General features: G+C 39.1%; 1 protein-coding gene across 7 annotated transcripts in view; it reads left to right on the top strand.

The window, feature by feature from the left end:
- Positions 1-17,128: 17,128 nt before the first annotated feature.
- The window catches only part of SENP6 (SUMO specific peptidase 6), a 103,106-nt gene continuing 102,405 nt past the window's right edge, over positions 17,129-17,829 (top strand). For 4 of the 7 annotated variants that reach the window (XM_060030332.1, XM_060030328.1, XM_060030327.1 and 1 more), the window contains exon 1: positions 17,282-17,827. Coding sequence is in view for 4 of the 7 variants with exons in the window: in XM_060030328.1 (XP_059886311.1) it covers positions 17,776-17,827 (52 nt within the window). In the remaining 3 variants the exon portion in view is untranslated. Of the gene's footprint in view, positions 17,211-17,281; positions 17,828-17,829 lie in introns of those variants that run through there. The other 3 variants (XM_060030331.1, XM_060030333.1, XM_060030335.1) reach the window with 3 other exon arrangements.

Genomic DNA, 17,829 nt, shown 5'->3' with positions numbered 1-17,829 from the left:
AGGACTTCCCTAGTGGTGCAGTGGTTAAGAATCCGCCTGCCAATGCAGGGGACAAGGGTTCAAGCCCTGGTCCAGGAAGATCCCACATGCCACAGAGCAACTAAGGCTGTGCGCCACAACTACTGAGCCTGCGCTCTAGAGCCCGTGAGCCACAACTACTGAAGCCCATGTACCTAGAGCCCGTGTTCCGCAACAAGAGAAGCTACTGCAATGAGAAGCCCACGCACTGCAACGAGGAGTAGCCCCCGCTCGCTGCAACTAGAGAAAGCCCGTGCACAGCAACAAGGACCCAACTCAGCCAAAGATAAATAAATAAATTTATTTTTGAAAAACTACCATGTATATCTATAACTTAGACTATTTAAAATAACATTTTTATTTACTGAACCTAATTTTAAGTTCAATTCGACTTTAAATTTAGCACTAAGTTAGAGAGACATTGTTTTTTTTTTCTGTTCACCCACAGTAAAATAAGTTTATTAGACTATATACATAGATATTCTGAAGATAAAATTATACACCTTGTAGAATATGGTAACAAATGGGAAATTATCTTTAGAAACTGAACTATACTGTTTATGGCAATGTCTAAAATGTAACTTTACTATATAGCATATATTGATACTATCTTTAAAACTGACAATTCCTCAAAACGCTATTACAAAACAAGCAAAAATGTATGTTACCATAGTTTTTCATATAGATATTTAGGCAACATGAATTTAGTTGACCCCAAAGAGGTCAACTAAATTATTCATTATATTATTAAATTGCAATTCAAGCTTCTTAATATTTTTAATGTTATTTTTAAAAAATTTTTATTTTTGGTGGCATCAGGTCTTAGATGTGGCATGCAGGATCTTTCATTGCGGTGAGCAGGTTCTTTGTTGCAGCACGCGGGCTTCTCTCTAGTTGTGGCGCATAGGCTTCTCTCTAGTTGTGGTGTGCCAGCTCCAGAGTGCGTGGGCTCAGCAGTTGTGGCATGGGGGCTCTCTAGTTGTGGCACGTGGGCTCCAGAGTGAGTGGGCTCTGTAGTTTGGCACACGGGCTTAGTTGCCCTGAAGCATGTGGGATCTTAGTTCCCCGACCAGGGATCGAACCCACGTACCCTGCATTGGAAGGTGTGCTCTTAACCACTGGACCACCAGGGAAGTCCCTCAAGCTTTTTTTTTTTTAAATAAATTTATTTATATTTTATTTATTTATTTTTGGCTTCATTGGGTCTTCATTGCTGCTGCACACTGGCTTTCTCTAGTTGCGGCGAGCGGGGGCTGCTCTTTGCTGCAGTGCGTGGGCTTCTCATTGCAGTGGCTTCTCTTGTTGCAGAGCACGGGCTCTAGGTGCACGGGCTTCAGTAGTTCTGGCGTGCGGGCTTCAGTAGTTGTGGCTCGCAGGCTCTAGAGCGCAGGCTCAGTAGTTGTAGGCACACGGGCTTAGTTGCTCCGCGGCATGTGGGATCTTCCCAGCCCAGGGCTTGAAGCCGTGTCCCCTGCATTGCCAGGCAGATTTTTTTTCTTTTTTGAATTTTGTTTATTTTTTATACAGCAGGTTCTTATTAGTTATCCATTTTATACATATCAGTGTATACATGTCAATCCCAATCTCCCAATTCATCCCACCACCACCCACCCCCGCCACTTTCCCCCCTTGGTGTCCATACGTTTGTTCTCTACATCTGTGTCTCTATTTCTGGGCAGGCGGATTCTTAACCACTGCTCCACCAGGGAAGTCCCCCTCAAGCTTTTTAAAAAACTCCTTCTCAAATGAAAATTCACTAAAAAACCGTCAAATATTTATTGCCTTTTAAAAATTGCTTTTATACTAGGTCAAATTATATAGATTCTAATATTTAGGAATAGTCACACTTTTTGCTCATCTTACTGGATATAACAGAATCTTTGATTTATTTTGATGTATTAAAAAAATAATTTGTGTCAAGTAATGAATGTCTTTCTGCCTAAAAAACAAAGGAATAAAGGATGGGAGGGAGGGAGGGAAGGAGGGAGGGAAGAAGGGAAAATGTTTCAGGGAGTACAAATTCTTGAGTGTAGGTCAGTTCATTCCAGAGCAGATTAGAGAAGAAAGCCTCTGTACTATGGCAGCCCAGCTGTTGTTCCCTTGTCCACCTAACAATCAAGCCTCAGTAAATGAGAGCTCAAGGAGAAACACTAGCCAAGAAGAACCAAAAGTGTGCTCCTTGCCCAAATGCTGCACTCAAACAACATAATAAAGTTGTAAGACAGAAAATTTTACACAGGGTAAGCTGCAAGTACTGGAGTTTCATTTATTGCCAGAACCTTTGGAGTCATCAGGAGTCCTGTTTATTTAAGGATCTAATTACTCACTCTTTCTCTTAAAAATCAAATGAAAACCTTAGACTCTCTCCTTTCTCTTCCCTCCTTTCCCTTCCTGCTCACTTCCTTTCCTGTTCCTTTCTCTTCCTAATCTTTGCCTATTTTCCCCTTCCCTTCTGCATTCAGGGTGACGAGGAGGTGAAGGAGGATGTACCCGCCAGCGCCCAAGGAGACGGAGTGTGAAGCAGGGAGGGGGAAGCCACCAGGAGGCTCTCAGCGGTGCGCAGTGTGCACACCAGCACCAAAACATGCAGGACTGGGATGGCGGGTGGTTGCGTGGACATGGTAGGTCCATGACATTGAGATTGGGAGATTGATACAATGAGAAAATAAATTTATTGAAACAATCAGCAGTTAGCTTTGAAAATAATGAGAGCCAGATTTCTCACTGTTGGAGAAGGTACTTACATACATGGAAAGGGAGAAGACCAGAAATAGCCTTGATGTGCTGAATTAGAATTGTAAGTATCAGTATAAAGGCATGTTTTAAAATTTCCTTCGATGGAGCTATATTCAGACTATTCTTTCCTCAGTGAGCAATGACCCAGTTCACACTTAAGACAGTGCCTGTGGAGACCTTAGTTATAGTAGAAAAGGGGTAAAATATATTTTTCTTCTTGTTTTTTCTTAAAGGTCACTGACCAAAATCAAAGGCCAAAAGAATACCATAAGTAAAATTTTTAAAAAGGAAAAAGTAAACGAAGTGATAAAACGTTGTATTTATTTACAGTAAAACTGTCCAGAGAATATAAAAATCAATGTAAATACAGTTTACTTCAGTGTGTATGTAATACACATGCAATAATTCTGTATATACGCAATATGTGATAAAATATACTTCACCGTACATGTCATGCTGGCAAATACAATAGAAAAAAGAGCCTGCAGATTGAGTGAAAGAAAAAACCTCCCGTGGAAGTTGAAAACAACATTCTAGCTGGCAGTAAAACTGCACAGCAGGTGCCATTTGGGGAATAAAAAGGAAACATATTTTAAAAGCCTAGTAGTTTTTTTAGAAGGTTCTCAAAAAAACCCGCCATTTTCTTAAAAAAACATTTTTTGTTAACTTGAAACTTCATGTTTTCCATTTTCCCCATAGATTTAATAATTCCAGTCAACATTCTAATGGGATACTTATATCAGAACTTAAAAAAATATGATCTTGAAAATCATATATTATGATTAGGTGAGAATAGAAAGCAATGATGGGGAAAAATAGTGTTACCAATAATTCAAATGTCTTATATAACAGAATAACAATAATCTTAAAGGTATAGTGGTAACATTGGAATAAAAGACCATCATTGATGGAAGAAAACAGAGAGTACAGAAATAGACCTTGTTATTGGATTTAATATAAGATAAAGGAGGAATTACAAATCAATGAGAAAGGAGAAAAATATTAAGGAAATAATGGCAATTTGTGAATTTTTTTAAGAAGCCAATTTAAGTGTTCACCTCATCCTCTATTTGCAAATAAAATTAAAATAGATTAAATATTAAAACCTTAAGAAATCAAAACCAAAGAAGAAAAAAACTTAGATAATAATGGTAAAGATTTGTCAAACATCTGATGAAGCTTATTAAATACAGAAGGAACATAATATTGAAAATATAAAAATATTATACATATGCACCTAGATAAATTAACTGAGATACAAAAGAAAGTAGCGGACTGGAAAAAGTATTTTAACAGCAACAATGACAAGAAAGGGGCTATTTCATTAACTTTACAAAAAGTTCATACAAATCAGTAAGAAAATTGCAAATTATATCAGCCAGTAATTCTCAAATGAAAAAACAAAATTACCCCAAAATAAGTTACAAAACTGTCCTTACAACTAGTCAAAGAAATGCAGTAATTTAAAAAGCAACACTTCTACATCAAAAACCAAGATAATATTTGTGGTAGACTCTTACCTTGGTTTTCTCTTTCAGTCTCCAAAACCTTAGCCTCAAAGCCTTTGCCTGGCCTGTCCTCCAATCAATCCTTAACTATTATATGATTCTTACCCTGTCTTAGTCAAGCTCTCTTATTCAAAGACCCGCTTTACATCAGATCCCCCAAAAAGACTAATAAATATCCCAACTTTGCCCTCATCCTTCTGAGATGCTCCTAAGGTTCTGTCAAGGTAATGAATGGTCTCCTTTACAGAGGGAAGCAATACATTCAGCTTTGCCTTATGACCAGGTTATGTTGGTGGTGTTCCAGGGGAGCCGGTGCCCACAGTATGAGAGCAAAAGACTGGAAAAATTCATTCTAAATGCCTAATTAAAGGAAAGTTACTAAAATGTAGTATATTATTTCGAAGAAATAGACAAATGCGGAATAAATGGGAAATGCTTAGGTTATATTAAGGTTAGGTTATATTAATAAATTAAGTTAAATATAACAAAACTGTATTTATAATATGGTTCCATCTATGGGTTCATAAAAGCATGTTAAGAGAGAAAGGAAAGGAGGGCGAGACAAAGAGAGGAAGAAAAGGAGAGGAGAGAGAGAACAAGAGAGCATGAGAACAGTTCCTGCTTGCCTTTGAGTGTTGAAATATAAATGGGTTTTTTCTGCTTTTTTTATTTTCAAATTTTCATGAATGAAAACAATTTAATAATAAAGTATTTTGAAAAAATGATTAGGAAGTAATTTTTAAACAATATTAGCTAAAAATAAATAGGACGAAATGCTCTTTCCCAGATTTGTATGCAGAGTACAAAGGCTATGAAGGTATGTAAGTGAGAGGGACATAATTCATACAATGCTCGCTCTTCAGCTATTGAAGCACCCTCAACCATAAAAGTTTTAGAAAGTTACTAGTCAGAGGACTGCTGGTGAAGAGAGACCCTAACTGGTATTTGAGGAAAAAGACAGATTATTTAGGTCAGGTAGGTATACTTCTTTGAGTGTAAATAATCATTGCATCACATTTTCTAAAATCAAGGCGGTTCCCATAATCCCCACAAATAATGGGGCTCTCTTATTGTCTTGTATATGTGACAAGATTAAAATTATTAACATAGGGGATGCACAGCTTCCTTCTTTCCTTTTCCCCCAAACTGCTTCCACAAAACTTTCAGGGACTGCCTACTTAAGCTTCTTCCTTCGTCCCTTAGGAGTGGAAAAGAAAGGTCTAGAAAGAACTACAGTTCTCAGGGGATGGCATGCTTCTGGGAGCACGTGGTTGTGCTCCAGAAGCTAGGAGGAAAGTGGCAATCAAGAGACTTTTAGGGGGACTTCCCTGGTGACACAGTGGTTAAGAATCTGCCTGCCAATGCAGGGGACACGGGTTTGAGCCCTGGTCAAGGAAGATCCCACATGCTGCGGAGCAACTAAGCCTGTGCACCACAACTACTGAGCCCACGTGCCACAACTACTGGAGCCAGCACGCCGAAAGCCCATGCTCTGCAACAAGAGAAGCCACCGCAAGGAGAAGCCCGGGCACCGAAAGGAAGGGTAACCCCTGCTCCCCACAATTAGAGAAAGACCACGTGCAGCAACAAAGACCCAAAGCAGCCAAAAATAAATAAAAAATTAAATCTTTTAAAAAAAAAAGATTGGAATTTCTTTTGGAGCTGCACTTGAAATGTAACACCACTCCCACGCTGAAGCACGAGAGCCTCCTTTTGCTTCATTACTCTTATGTTAAACTCTGAATTAGTAAAGGAGTGTCACTGATTCTTTTTAAGTATGCATATTGAAAATAGAAAACAGAATTGAAAAGCAAAACTGGATTTTCATCTAGAATTTATAAAAAGAAAAGAGAAATTCTGCATATGGTAGATAAGAGGACAGGGGCTGGAAAGGTGTGTTTGATAATGAAGGAGGGCTCATTTATCTGGACCTACCACAGCTGGAAGGGAAAATCTCTCTTAAGTACCAAACTCCCCTAACTCTGCTTCATATTTACCAAGCAACATTATATGATTTCTTGGTTACTTTGGTACCAGCGAATGGGTGCCAGATAACAGATACAGGTAATCCAGCCGATGGAAACACTGATATTTTAAAAATTAATAAAGTGATCTTCTAACACACACACACACACACACACACACACACACACACTGACCTACTAAGTGCTTGGCTAGAGTAAACCAGTTATTTGAAAGCTGTGATTATTAAAGTTCCAGAACTCTAAAGAAGAGAGATCACATCCTGGCCAGTGGTAATTTACCAGAATTTAGTGCTGGTCAGTGTGGGCCAAACATCACCACAGGTATTAAAACAAAGGAAAAAACCTCTGATGCATTTATGATCATTAAGAAACTATTAATAGAGTATTGATTTAAAATTCATAGAAGTACTGTAGAATACCAGTCAGTAATAATAACAACAAATCCCATTAACTTGTTAGCAAATAGTAAGATTATTTCTTTGAAGAAATTTCATATGTTGGGTGAGGTAATGCTGGTGTCTGACAACCAAAGCGCATTCTTCATGCACTGAAAGCTGATCATCTATTGTTCTACTCAGCCATGAATATTTGAGAGAATGATCACATTAATCACATTAGTAATAAAAACCACATCAGTACCAGTAATAATAACCCCAACAGCCTTGAGTCTGAAAGATATTTGGTGTTGGTTTATACATATCTATGTGTATTCCGAATCATCCTGTAACAGGACACGTTACAGCATGGACTGAATCACATAAAGGCTCTCACTTCAAGCCATTTAAATGGGTGTGTTTTGCAAAATACCAAAAGACCCTACTATACTACTACGTCATCTCTTATAATCTGTCACGGATATAGGGAAGTTCATAAGGGATTCCAGCATCTTTGTGTATTTAAAGCTCATGGGTAACACACATTAAGTAAGAAGTATGGCTGAATTTTTTTAAAACAAAGATTAAATTACAATAAATACAATAAGAATATGTAAATAAAACCATACACAAGAAGGCAAGCAGGCAGGGTGGTTAGTACTTGAAATCAGTATAGTATTACATCATGATTTAGGATTCTTCTGAGTTTGTTTCACAGACACACTACATATTTAAAATAATTTTGTGGCTAGGAGTTTAATTTTGGTGACTAAAAGTTAAAATAACATAACAAAAAGTGTTAGAAATACCTGAAAAATACAGAACATTTGTTGTTTTGCACACATTGAGTAGCAGAGGAAACTTGACCTCAGCAGCTGCACATTAAATGTTACCACCTCACCTCCATTAACAGCACGATTACCTAAAATAAGCGTGTATTCAGAATCCTCTGGTGTTTTAATGTTAGAATCTTTGGTTCATCAAGTCCAATGAACAACTATTAATTAAGTACCTTCTATGTTCAAGATACTATACTGTAGGGGGCATAAAGAAATCTTTAAAAATATTTCCTGCTCTTAACTAACTTACAAATTAGTTGCTTCCGAACTGTAGCTATTTGATGTTAGTTGATCATATCTCCTTTGTATTTATTATACTTTCAGAATAAAGGCTGAAGTTTTAAATAGAATATAATGTCATCGTTTTAGCATCAGCTATGCTTTTGTCAAAATTTGACATGGTGGCATTCAAAAATGTTAAACATAAGCATTCTTGGACAGTTTAAATACGGTCAGATTGAGATGAGGTTTTCTTTAAAAAATAGAGGCAAGAGTATAATTTTGAATGTGAGGATTGATGATGGTTGTACTTGTTAAAGAAGGAAAGGCAATGTGCATGAATCATTACAAACCTACTACTACAGACTGACAACTGAAATAAACAAACACCCAGGGGCATTGGCTCGGTAACATTATTGTCATGTGCGCAAGACAGCAATTTAGGAGGTTGAGAACTATAAAAGTGTCCAGAGAACTTTTCAGATGACTATAACACCATCAATTCAAAGTTCCTTTTTATTAGGTAATGTATACACAAGATACGTTTGATACAAATGTATCTTGATACAAAATTCTTGATACAAAATCAAAAAGTAGAAAAGGATATATGGTAAAAGGTAAATCTCCCTTCCACCTTAGTACTCTTCTCAGAAGAAAATGACCGCTACCAGTTGCTTGCAGCTAAAACAATCATTTATATGATCTTTCTTCTCCAAAACTTTTCACTCTTTCTGTACTTCTACTTTGTTGTCTCCAACCTTAATCAATACACTTATTCTACACGGTGTTTAAAGAGGACTATATTACAAAGTTCACACTCTGAAACAGACTAATATAATAAATATGAACTGCTAAAGTTAGCCAACTTGTCAAGATTATGTTAATGGTCTTTGGATCCTTTTCTTAATTATGAAAGAGAACTTCTCACCTTTATCAACGTGTATTTTCAGAACTAGATAGGTTTATCTGAAGTAATCACTATGCCAGGGTGAGTGGAATTAGCCTGAGTTACACAAATCAAGCACACCTTGGAGGGGGTCATCCCCAAAGCCATTGAGACAAGGTGGAAATGGACCTTGTTGAGGCACCCTCAGGGTCTAGGACCCTAAAATCTATTTGTGACATTGACACAAATTTGAAGAAGACACAACTTATTTGATTTTTAATTTAGAAAAACAAAACAAAATACATGACTTGCCTGGAATTGTGAGGATAAAGTGAGTATATTTAGCTATACAGGATTAGGAAAAGTTCTTCTATAAACTTAATAGAAAATTATTTAATTGATAAAATTATTTCATATTACACTCTAGTGGGTTTTTTTTTTTTTTCTTCTTCTTCTTGTTTTTTATGTTTGGCCACCTCGTGTGGCATGCGGGATCTTATTTCCCAGACCAAGGATCGAACCCACGCCCCCTGCAGTGGAAGCACATAGTCTTAACCACTGGACCACCAGGGAATTCCCTATAATCTAGTGTTTTAAATCTATTATTAGGTTAGAGAAATCTCCTGATGATTATAGCAGGTATTCAGAAGAATACTAGGTTTTGTGTATGCCCACAAAGCCACTTAGGTTGGAAGACTGCTGAGACTGATGACCTAGACTTCACTAAGTTTGATTTCACTTTATTTTACTATTAAAAGAGTAAAAAGAAATGCAAAGATTAAACAAGATATAATGGTACAAATGAGTGGATGGGGTCCCCTGATTCTTCTCTTTTTCCTCACAGAGGTATGTCCTAAGTTCTGCCACAAAGGAGAGGCCAAGTCAGTGCTCAAGGACTGATCCTATTACCGTATGAGAAAAAATGTTCACCTCCTAGTGCACCACTAAGCCTACTGAAATTCCAGTCCAGTAAGCTTGGCTACAACCTACCAAACCTATAATAGGTCCAGACTCCAGAAAATGAAGAGACAAATTATAAGATAATTCAGCAAATATTTATTGAATGCCTATTAAATGTTGTATCTAGTTTTATATTAGGTTCAATTTTTCTGCCATTTTGAGGGAAGGTAGAGATTCCTATGATGTTTTATAGAAATGGGTCAACTATCTCAATAATACTAGAGTAGCAGGTTGAACTGTGGGCCAGTATTCTTCTTCTCTCATTACGGTATTACTGCAGAAGATTTTACATAATTATAGCAATTTTAAAAATTTCTTAGGGATATGAGCCCACATATTTCTAGTTCATTTCTAAAACCCACATATTCCAGACAGATTCTAAATCTATTAAAGACACCAAAGGCAGACTATCCTATCCACATGACTTAAAAGAAATAGATCAGGGACTTATATTTTTCTTAGGTGAGCTGATTTATTGACAACAGCAGGTATGAAGGAAGTGGCACCAACTTCCTGTTCTGCTGTTCTTTCATGCCCTGCCTCTGGGTAGACATCTTTCCCAGTCCACACAGTCACCCCAGGGTAGACAGAAATGGCTATTTCCATGGTGTTAATGGCTCCTTCAGGACCATGCCTTGTCCATAAGTCATCCACAAAGCCCTCTCTGGGGAAAGGGGCTAGAGAGGCAAGGTAGGGTCTCAGCACTGGTGTTTATAGCTATAGTCCAGAGTTTACATAATGCACCCTAGCCTGTTCCTGTCTATCAGAAGCAGGAACTTGTCCTACTCTGCCATCTTTGTTACATAAGAGGCAAGGGCCTTTGCATAGTGAAGACCCATTCACAGAACCAAACCGAACTCTCTTGCTTAGGATTACAAAGTTCAGTAATATGTAGAAAATAAAATACTTTCGTGGACATGAGGTGCTGACTGGTATAAAATATTCTCTAATTTACTATATAATGCATTCCATTCCAAACTAAATTATGAGTTTTTCCCAAGAGGAGATAATCATAAACATTCTTTAAGTAATTCCTCATTAAAGGCCTGACATAACCTCCTAACCAAATGAAATGATTTCATAAGAATGTAATCTCCAATTTGTCACATTATGGCTAATGGCTGGTATCTATTCTTAATAATATTATACTATTTGCTTTTTTTTTTTTTGGCTGCATTGGGTCTTTGTTGCTGCACGCTGCCTTTCTCTAGTTGTGGCGAGCGGGGGCTACTCTTTGTTGTGGTGTGCGGGCTTCTCATTGTGGTGGCTTCTCTTGTTGCAGAGCACAGGCTCTAGGTACGTGGCCTTCAGTAGTTGCAGCACGCAGGCTCAGTAGTTGTGGCACATGGGCCCTAGAGCACGTGGGCTTCAGTAGTTGTGGCGTGTGGGCTCAGTAATTGTGGCGCACGGGCTTAGCTGCTCTGTGGCACATGGGATCTTTCCGGACCAGGGATCGAACTCACATCCCCTGCATTGGCTGGCAGATTCTTAACCACTGTGCCACCAGGGAAGTCCTATTTTTTTTTCTAATAATCAAAAGCAAGGTTGTAGTACATGCCTGTATTATAGGCTTAATAGCCACCATATAAGTTCTACACCTTTAATAAATGGTTTTTTCATGTTCATAATAATAAAGAAATAGAAAATAGAGGAATCAACTGCAGTTGTCCAGAATTCAATTCTGACTGATATATAAAATAGTTTTCCCACTTCCAAGATTATAGAACTCTTTTGTTTTCACACCTAAAATTTTAAAACTTCAAGGATGTTGCCCATGAAGAAAAATATACAAACTGGGCAAGTCTACAATGACCATATTTTTATTTCTAGAAAACATGTATTTTTATGAAAACGGTAAGATAATACTGTTAAACTTTCAAGTTTTGAGGAAAATGCCTTAAAAATATAGCTTTATTTGTTAGCTTAAAATTATTTGAAAATACTGAAAAACACTAGGAAGAAAGCAAGTTACCTACAATCCAAAAACTATTTAAAATTCCGTAAAAAAGAAGACAAAGTCCTCCATATCAACCCTCTAATCTCTTTCCTCCAGAAGAGCCTATGCTACACAGATTAGCTATACAGACTTATAAATTTGCTTTTTAAAAATGAAATCAAACTGGCCTGGAATTTGCTTTTTCTTTTCAATTAATCATGGATACTTTCCTAATCAGTACAAATAGATCTACTTCACTGTTTTAAATAGCTGCAAAGCATTTCATTATATGGATGCTGCATAATGTTTTTGATCATTTCTCTATCCTTGTAATATACCTTTTGGTACATATTTTATTATGTCTGTGTGATTGGTGAAAACACTGTGGTCCCTTTACACTGGGGTGGGGGAAAAGATTTGGTAAACTTTGAGGTCACCAAAGCATCTTCTTGAAAAACACAACTTTAGAAAATAGCTTACATTTGTATTAGACTATGTTCTTGAGGAAAAAAAGATTCAGAGAAAGAAAAGGAATAAGAAACACACATACACATATATACACGCACACGGATGGAGAAAGAGGAAGTAATTATCTTGTGTGTTTATATTTATAATGAGCCAATATTAAGAAAAATGGATGAGAAAGCTAGTTATAAAATGAGACTTTTAACCTCAAAAGGTGAAGATGTTTAGAGTCCGAAACTCTGAGTGCAAGTTAACCCATACTTGCTTTGTGCTGTAAAGATTAAATTTGTTGGCCTGCAGAAGAGATGAAGTAGTTCAAATTGCAAAGTGAAGTTAATGAAAAATGCAAAACCCTAATCAGCTTTAGTTGGGAGTCAGCATTACAGAACAGTACTCTCAGGAAATTATGTTGCAAGCTATTACTACAGTGTTTTGCCCATTATTAACTGGAAGTAAGAACTGAGGCATAAACAGCCAGAAAGAAGCAAGCCATCAGCAAACTCCAATAAACAGGGGAAATACAGCAATGATGATCTAGGAAATACATTTCTTTACCATTTTTATGCATTATTTCATGTTTCAAAGTTTGCTTCTAAGACCACTGATTATATTCTACCTCTGGGATCATTACCACAGGATAATGATAAGAGAGTATGAACTCTGGAGTCTAGATGGACCTGGGCTCAAATCTCAGCTCTAAACTTTTCTAGCTGAGTCACCTCAAAAAGTTATTTAGTGTATTGGGTCTCAGTTTCTACTTATAAAATAAACATAACAGTAGATGTTCAGTAAATGTTGGTTATGAGATCTTGATAATATACCTCGAAAATCATACAGGGAGCAATGCCTTGGCATGAATGAAACACTTAATTACTCCAAGCACTGGTTCTCAAATCAGCAGCAGCAGCATCACCTTTGAGCTTATTAGAAATGCAAATTCATGGGCCCTACCTAAACCTACTGAATTAGATGGCCTGAGATGGGGCCCAGGAAACTTTTTTATAAGCTCTCCAGATGATTCTTATGCACTTGCCTTAGAGTTAAGCTAGACATGATTTTTATGTGATCATTCCCATTAATGAACATTAAGGGATCCAGCAATCACCTACAGGGCTGTTATCCATCAGGCACAGGAGGAACAGTGTCTTAGGCCTGTGATACTTTTAAAGGCTTATGAAAATTCCAGTTATAAGATAAATAAGTATTAGGGATGTACAACATGATAAATATAATTAACACTGCTGTATGTTATATATGAAAGTTAAGAGAGTAAATCCTAATTCCTCAAAATAAGGAAAAAATATAGACTCATGAAAAATGTTTTAATATTATTCCTCCTAAAGTCAGAAAAACATTAACATAGTGACAATAATAAATATATAATTGTGAAGCCAGACTGGATTGTATCTTTATACCAAAGCAGTTTCAAAATTAATGAACTTGAGCCAAAGCAATCTTGAATTGAGAAAGAACAAAGCTGGAGGTATCATGCTCCCCTGTCTTCAGACTATACTACAAAGCTACAGTAATCAAAAACAATATGTACTGACACAAAAACAGACACATAGATCAATGGAACAGGCTAGAATCCAGAAATAAACCCATGCACTTATGGTCAATTAATGAGCAACAAAGGATGCAAGAATATACAATGTGGAAAAGACAGTCTCTTCAATAAGTGGTGCTGGGAAAACTGAACAGCTAAATGTAAAAGAATGAAATTAGAACATTATCCATACCATATACAAAAACCAAAAACCTCAAAATGGATTAAAGACTGAAATGTAAGACTGGAAACCATAAAACACCTGGAAGAAAACACAGGCAGAATACTCTTTGATATAAATTGTAGCAATATTTTTTTGGTTCTATCTCTGCTAAGGCAAAGGAACCCAAAGCAAAAATAAACAAATGGACCTAATTAAACTTAAAAGCTTTTGCACAGCAAAGGAAACCATCAATAAAATGAAAAGACAGCCTATTGAATGGGTGAACATATATGCAAATGATATGACCAATAAGGAGTTAATATCCAAAATATATGAACAGCTCATACAACTCAATATCAAAAAAACAAACAATCCAATCAAAAAATGGGCAGAAGACCTGATAGACATTTTTCCAAAGATGACATACAGATGGCTAATAAGCACATGAAAACATGCTCAATAATCGCTAGTTTAGAGAAATGCAAATCAAAACCACAATATCACCTCATACCAGTCAGAATGGCTATCATCAAAAAGATCACAAATAAATGTTGGCAAGGATGCTGAGAAAAGGTGATCTTTGTACATTATTGGTGAGAATGTAAATTGGTGCAGTCACTATGGAAAACAGTATGGACGTTTCTCAAAGAAACTAAAAATAAAACTGCCACATGATCCAGCAATTCCACTCCTGGGTGTACATCTGAAGAAAATAAAAACACTAACTCAAAAAGATACATGCACCGCAACGTTCATAGCACCATTATCTACAACGGCCACAGTATGGAAGCAACCTAAGTGTCCATCAACAGATTCAACAGATGAATGGATAAAGAAGATGAATGGACATGGACATCTATACATATACTACATATATATCATATATATAGTGTTTCATTGTATGTGTGTATATATATGTACACACAATGGAATACTACTCAGCCATAAAAAGAATGAAATTTTGCCATTTGCAACAACACAGATGGACTTGGAGGGCATTATGCTTAGTGAAATAAGTCAGACAATGAAAGAGAAATATTGTATCACTTATATGTAGAATCTAAAAAATGTAACAAATGAATGAATATTACAAAATAGAAACAGATTCACAGATACAGAGCAGCGGTCCCTGCCTAACCTTTTGGGCACTAGGGACCTGTTTCGTGGAGGACAATATTTCCATGGACAGGGAGGTGAGGGGCAAGGTTCAGGTGGTAATCCAAGTGATGGGGAGCAATGGGGAGCGGCAGATGAAGCTTCATTCGCTCACCTGCCGCTCACCTCCTGCTGTGAGGCCCGGTTCCTAACAGGCCACGAACCAGTACTGGTCCACGGCTGGGGGGTTGGGGACCCCTGATATAGAGAACAAACTAATGTTTACCAGTAGGGAGAGGGAAGGAGGAGGGGCAAGATAAGGTCTAGGAATCAAGAGGTAAAAACTTCTATGTATAAAATAAATAAGCTACAAGGATATATTGTACAGCACAGGGAATATAGCCAATATTTTATAATACCTGTAAACAGTATAATCGACAAAAATTTTGCATCACTGTGTTGTGAACTAATATTATAAATCAACTACACCTCAATTTAAAAAATTAAATAAAAAATATACATAATTCCAAATTTAAAACTACCTATTATCTGCAAGATATAACCACCGTTAACACTTTGGCTTTTTGGGGGTGAGGTGGGGCTGGGAGACTGTCTTTTTGCTCTGCTTATAAATGCATATATAATAGAGACCAATGGAATAGGACTTTTAAACACTTGATACATTTTTGCCAAATTGCTTTCCAGGTAGTTGGTTCTCCTTTAAATTAATAGCATGAGTGAATGAGAATGTTCACCTCACAGCATCCTCACCAACTTTAAGTATTATCTTTAACTTTTTTTTGTTAATTTCATAGTGGGAAACATGGTTATGAATGTGAACTTATAAAAAAATAAATATTGATGGCTGTGAAAAAAATTTTTTTAATATATTTCTTACAGAGGAAGGGCCTATGAAGACAAAAGCGCCTAAGACCCAGGAAAGTAAAAATCCAACCCTGGTCACCTGAAAACTTGACTGTTAATTTATAAATGTTGACACTGAAGGTGCCTGGTAGAAATTGACTATTACAAGAAATTTGTTATTTTGAGGGTATATTAATTTATAATTTAAAAAAATATTAGTTTGTTTTTCACTTAAAAGCGAAACAGGGGCTTCCCTGGTGGCGCAGTGGTTGAGAGTCTGCCTGCCGATGCAGGGGACTCGGGTTCGAGCCCCGGTCCGGGGAGATCCCATATGCCGCGGCGCGGCTGCGCCCGTGAGCCATGGCCGCTGAGCCTGCGCGTCCGGAGCCTGTGCTCCGCAGCGGGAGAGGCCACAACAGTGAGAGGCCCGCGTACCGCAAAAAAAAAAAAAAAAAAAAAAAAGTGAAACAGTATCACTCAATATCCTCAAGCAACAAAAATAACAAATGATAAATTATATTCATTATATTACTCTTACTAAATCAGTAAAGGTTATTAGTTCATTTTAGGAAAAGATTTTAAAAGAAGTTTTAAACAAAAAGGTTTTCAACTTATGCCTTGGTTAACAGGACAATTAAACTAGTTAGTTCATTCCTCAAAGATTGCACTAAATCATAGTTTATCTGTATCATTTTAATTGCTGTTGAATTTTCATGGGTATGGAGCATAAATTTTTGTTTTTTAAGTAGGGATAGTGAGGGATTTAAGAAAAGTATTTAATTAGAGGACTACACAGGAAGGAGTTGAGTTTCGTGGTGGGACCATGCAAGACCTCTTTCCTTTTCTGTATTTTCCAAATTTTCATTAATGAACGTGTCATCTTTGTAATTAAAAGGAAAAAAGAAAGTAAAAAGAAAAGCAAAGACGGAAAAGAAAAACGTACATGACATAGTCACCTGCAATTACAAGGCCTGACTTGTAAGACGGGGGACGGGCTTTGAAGTCTCAGGCACATTAAACGACCGGACTTTTTTTTTTTACACTGTCATCCAAAGGGTACTGTAGAATCCTCCCTGATGAATTATTTTGAAAACTTCTTTAAAAATGAATGAAGACCACAATCATTTTCCCCACATGTGATCGCGCTACCTCACTCTACCTTTTCTCTTCAATTGGCTACGGTTTAAACCGAAGGCCTCCTCAGAGGAATATGAACTCGGAACATTTCTCAGGCCATCGTGGTGCCACAGAAGCCGAATGCATCGCCGGCCCAGCCCGGAAGCCCAGGTCTGCCATGGGGACCTCGGCGGGCGCTCCCGAGGTCGGACCAAACGTGTGCGGGCCGAGCCGGCACCGTGCTGGGCCGGTGCTACAGAGGGCCAGGCGGCCGGCGCCGCAGCCCGCTCCGCCCGGGAGCGAGCTCGGGCTCCTGAGGGCGAGCCGCGCTGGGGGAGACAGGGTCGGCGGCGGGGTGGGGGCGGGGGGGGCGGGGGGGAGAGCGCGTTGTGGCGTCAGCGGCAACCGTGGGGGAGGAGCGGCGGCTGGCGCTGCTGTGGCGACGGACGCGAGGCGGTGGCGGAGGAGACCCACCACTGTCCACATGGACAGTCGCAGAGGTCTCGGCTGATACATTCGCGTCTGGGCGGGGTGGGCGGACGGCCTTAGCGGCGGCGGCTGTGGCTGCGGCTGCTGAAAGGAGCGGAGGGCCCGGGGGCGCCTGACGGTCGCGGAGACCTCACAAACCCGGGGCGGGGGGTGCGGCCATTTTACGGCCCGGGACTGAGGGAGGCGTGTTTGTGTGCTCGCCCTCAGACTCTCTTCCTGCGGGCCCGCCGCTAGGGGAAGCTTCTCGGGCGGCCTGGGCGGGCGGTGGATGGGGAGTCGCGGGCCGAGAGGCACCGGGCCCGGGAAGCGCCGTCGCCGTCGTCGCCGCTCGCGTTTGCCCGGCGGAGCCTGAGGAGCCCAGGCCGCGGGTCTCGCCGCCCGCCCGCGGATAGGCCCGGGAGCCGGCCTGCTTTTGTGTAGGCCCGTCCGGACGGGGGAGCGCCGCCCGCCTGACGGCCGAGTCTTAGGCCCGCAACCCTGCGGCGGCTAACCTCCTGCGGCGCGGCCCCTCATCCCGGCGAACGCGGCGGCGGTGTGGGCCATGGATTAGGGAGGCGGCGGCGTGGGAGGAGGAAGATGGCGGCTGGCAAGAGCGACGGCAGCGCCGGGGAGATTACTTTTCTAGAAGGT

Source organism: Delphinus delphis, chromosome 14, assembly GCF_949987515.2.
Source record: "Delphinus delphis chromosome 14, mDelDel1.2, whole genome shotgun sequence".
In the NCBI taxonomy this organism is placed as follows: Eukaryota; Metazoa; Chordata; class Mammalia; order Artiodactyla; family Delphinidae; genus Delphinus; species Delphinus delphis.
The sequence above is the reverse complement of the archived record's forward strand: the minus strand, read 5'-3'. Positions and strand labels throughout refer to the sequence as shown.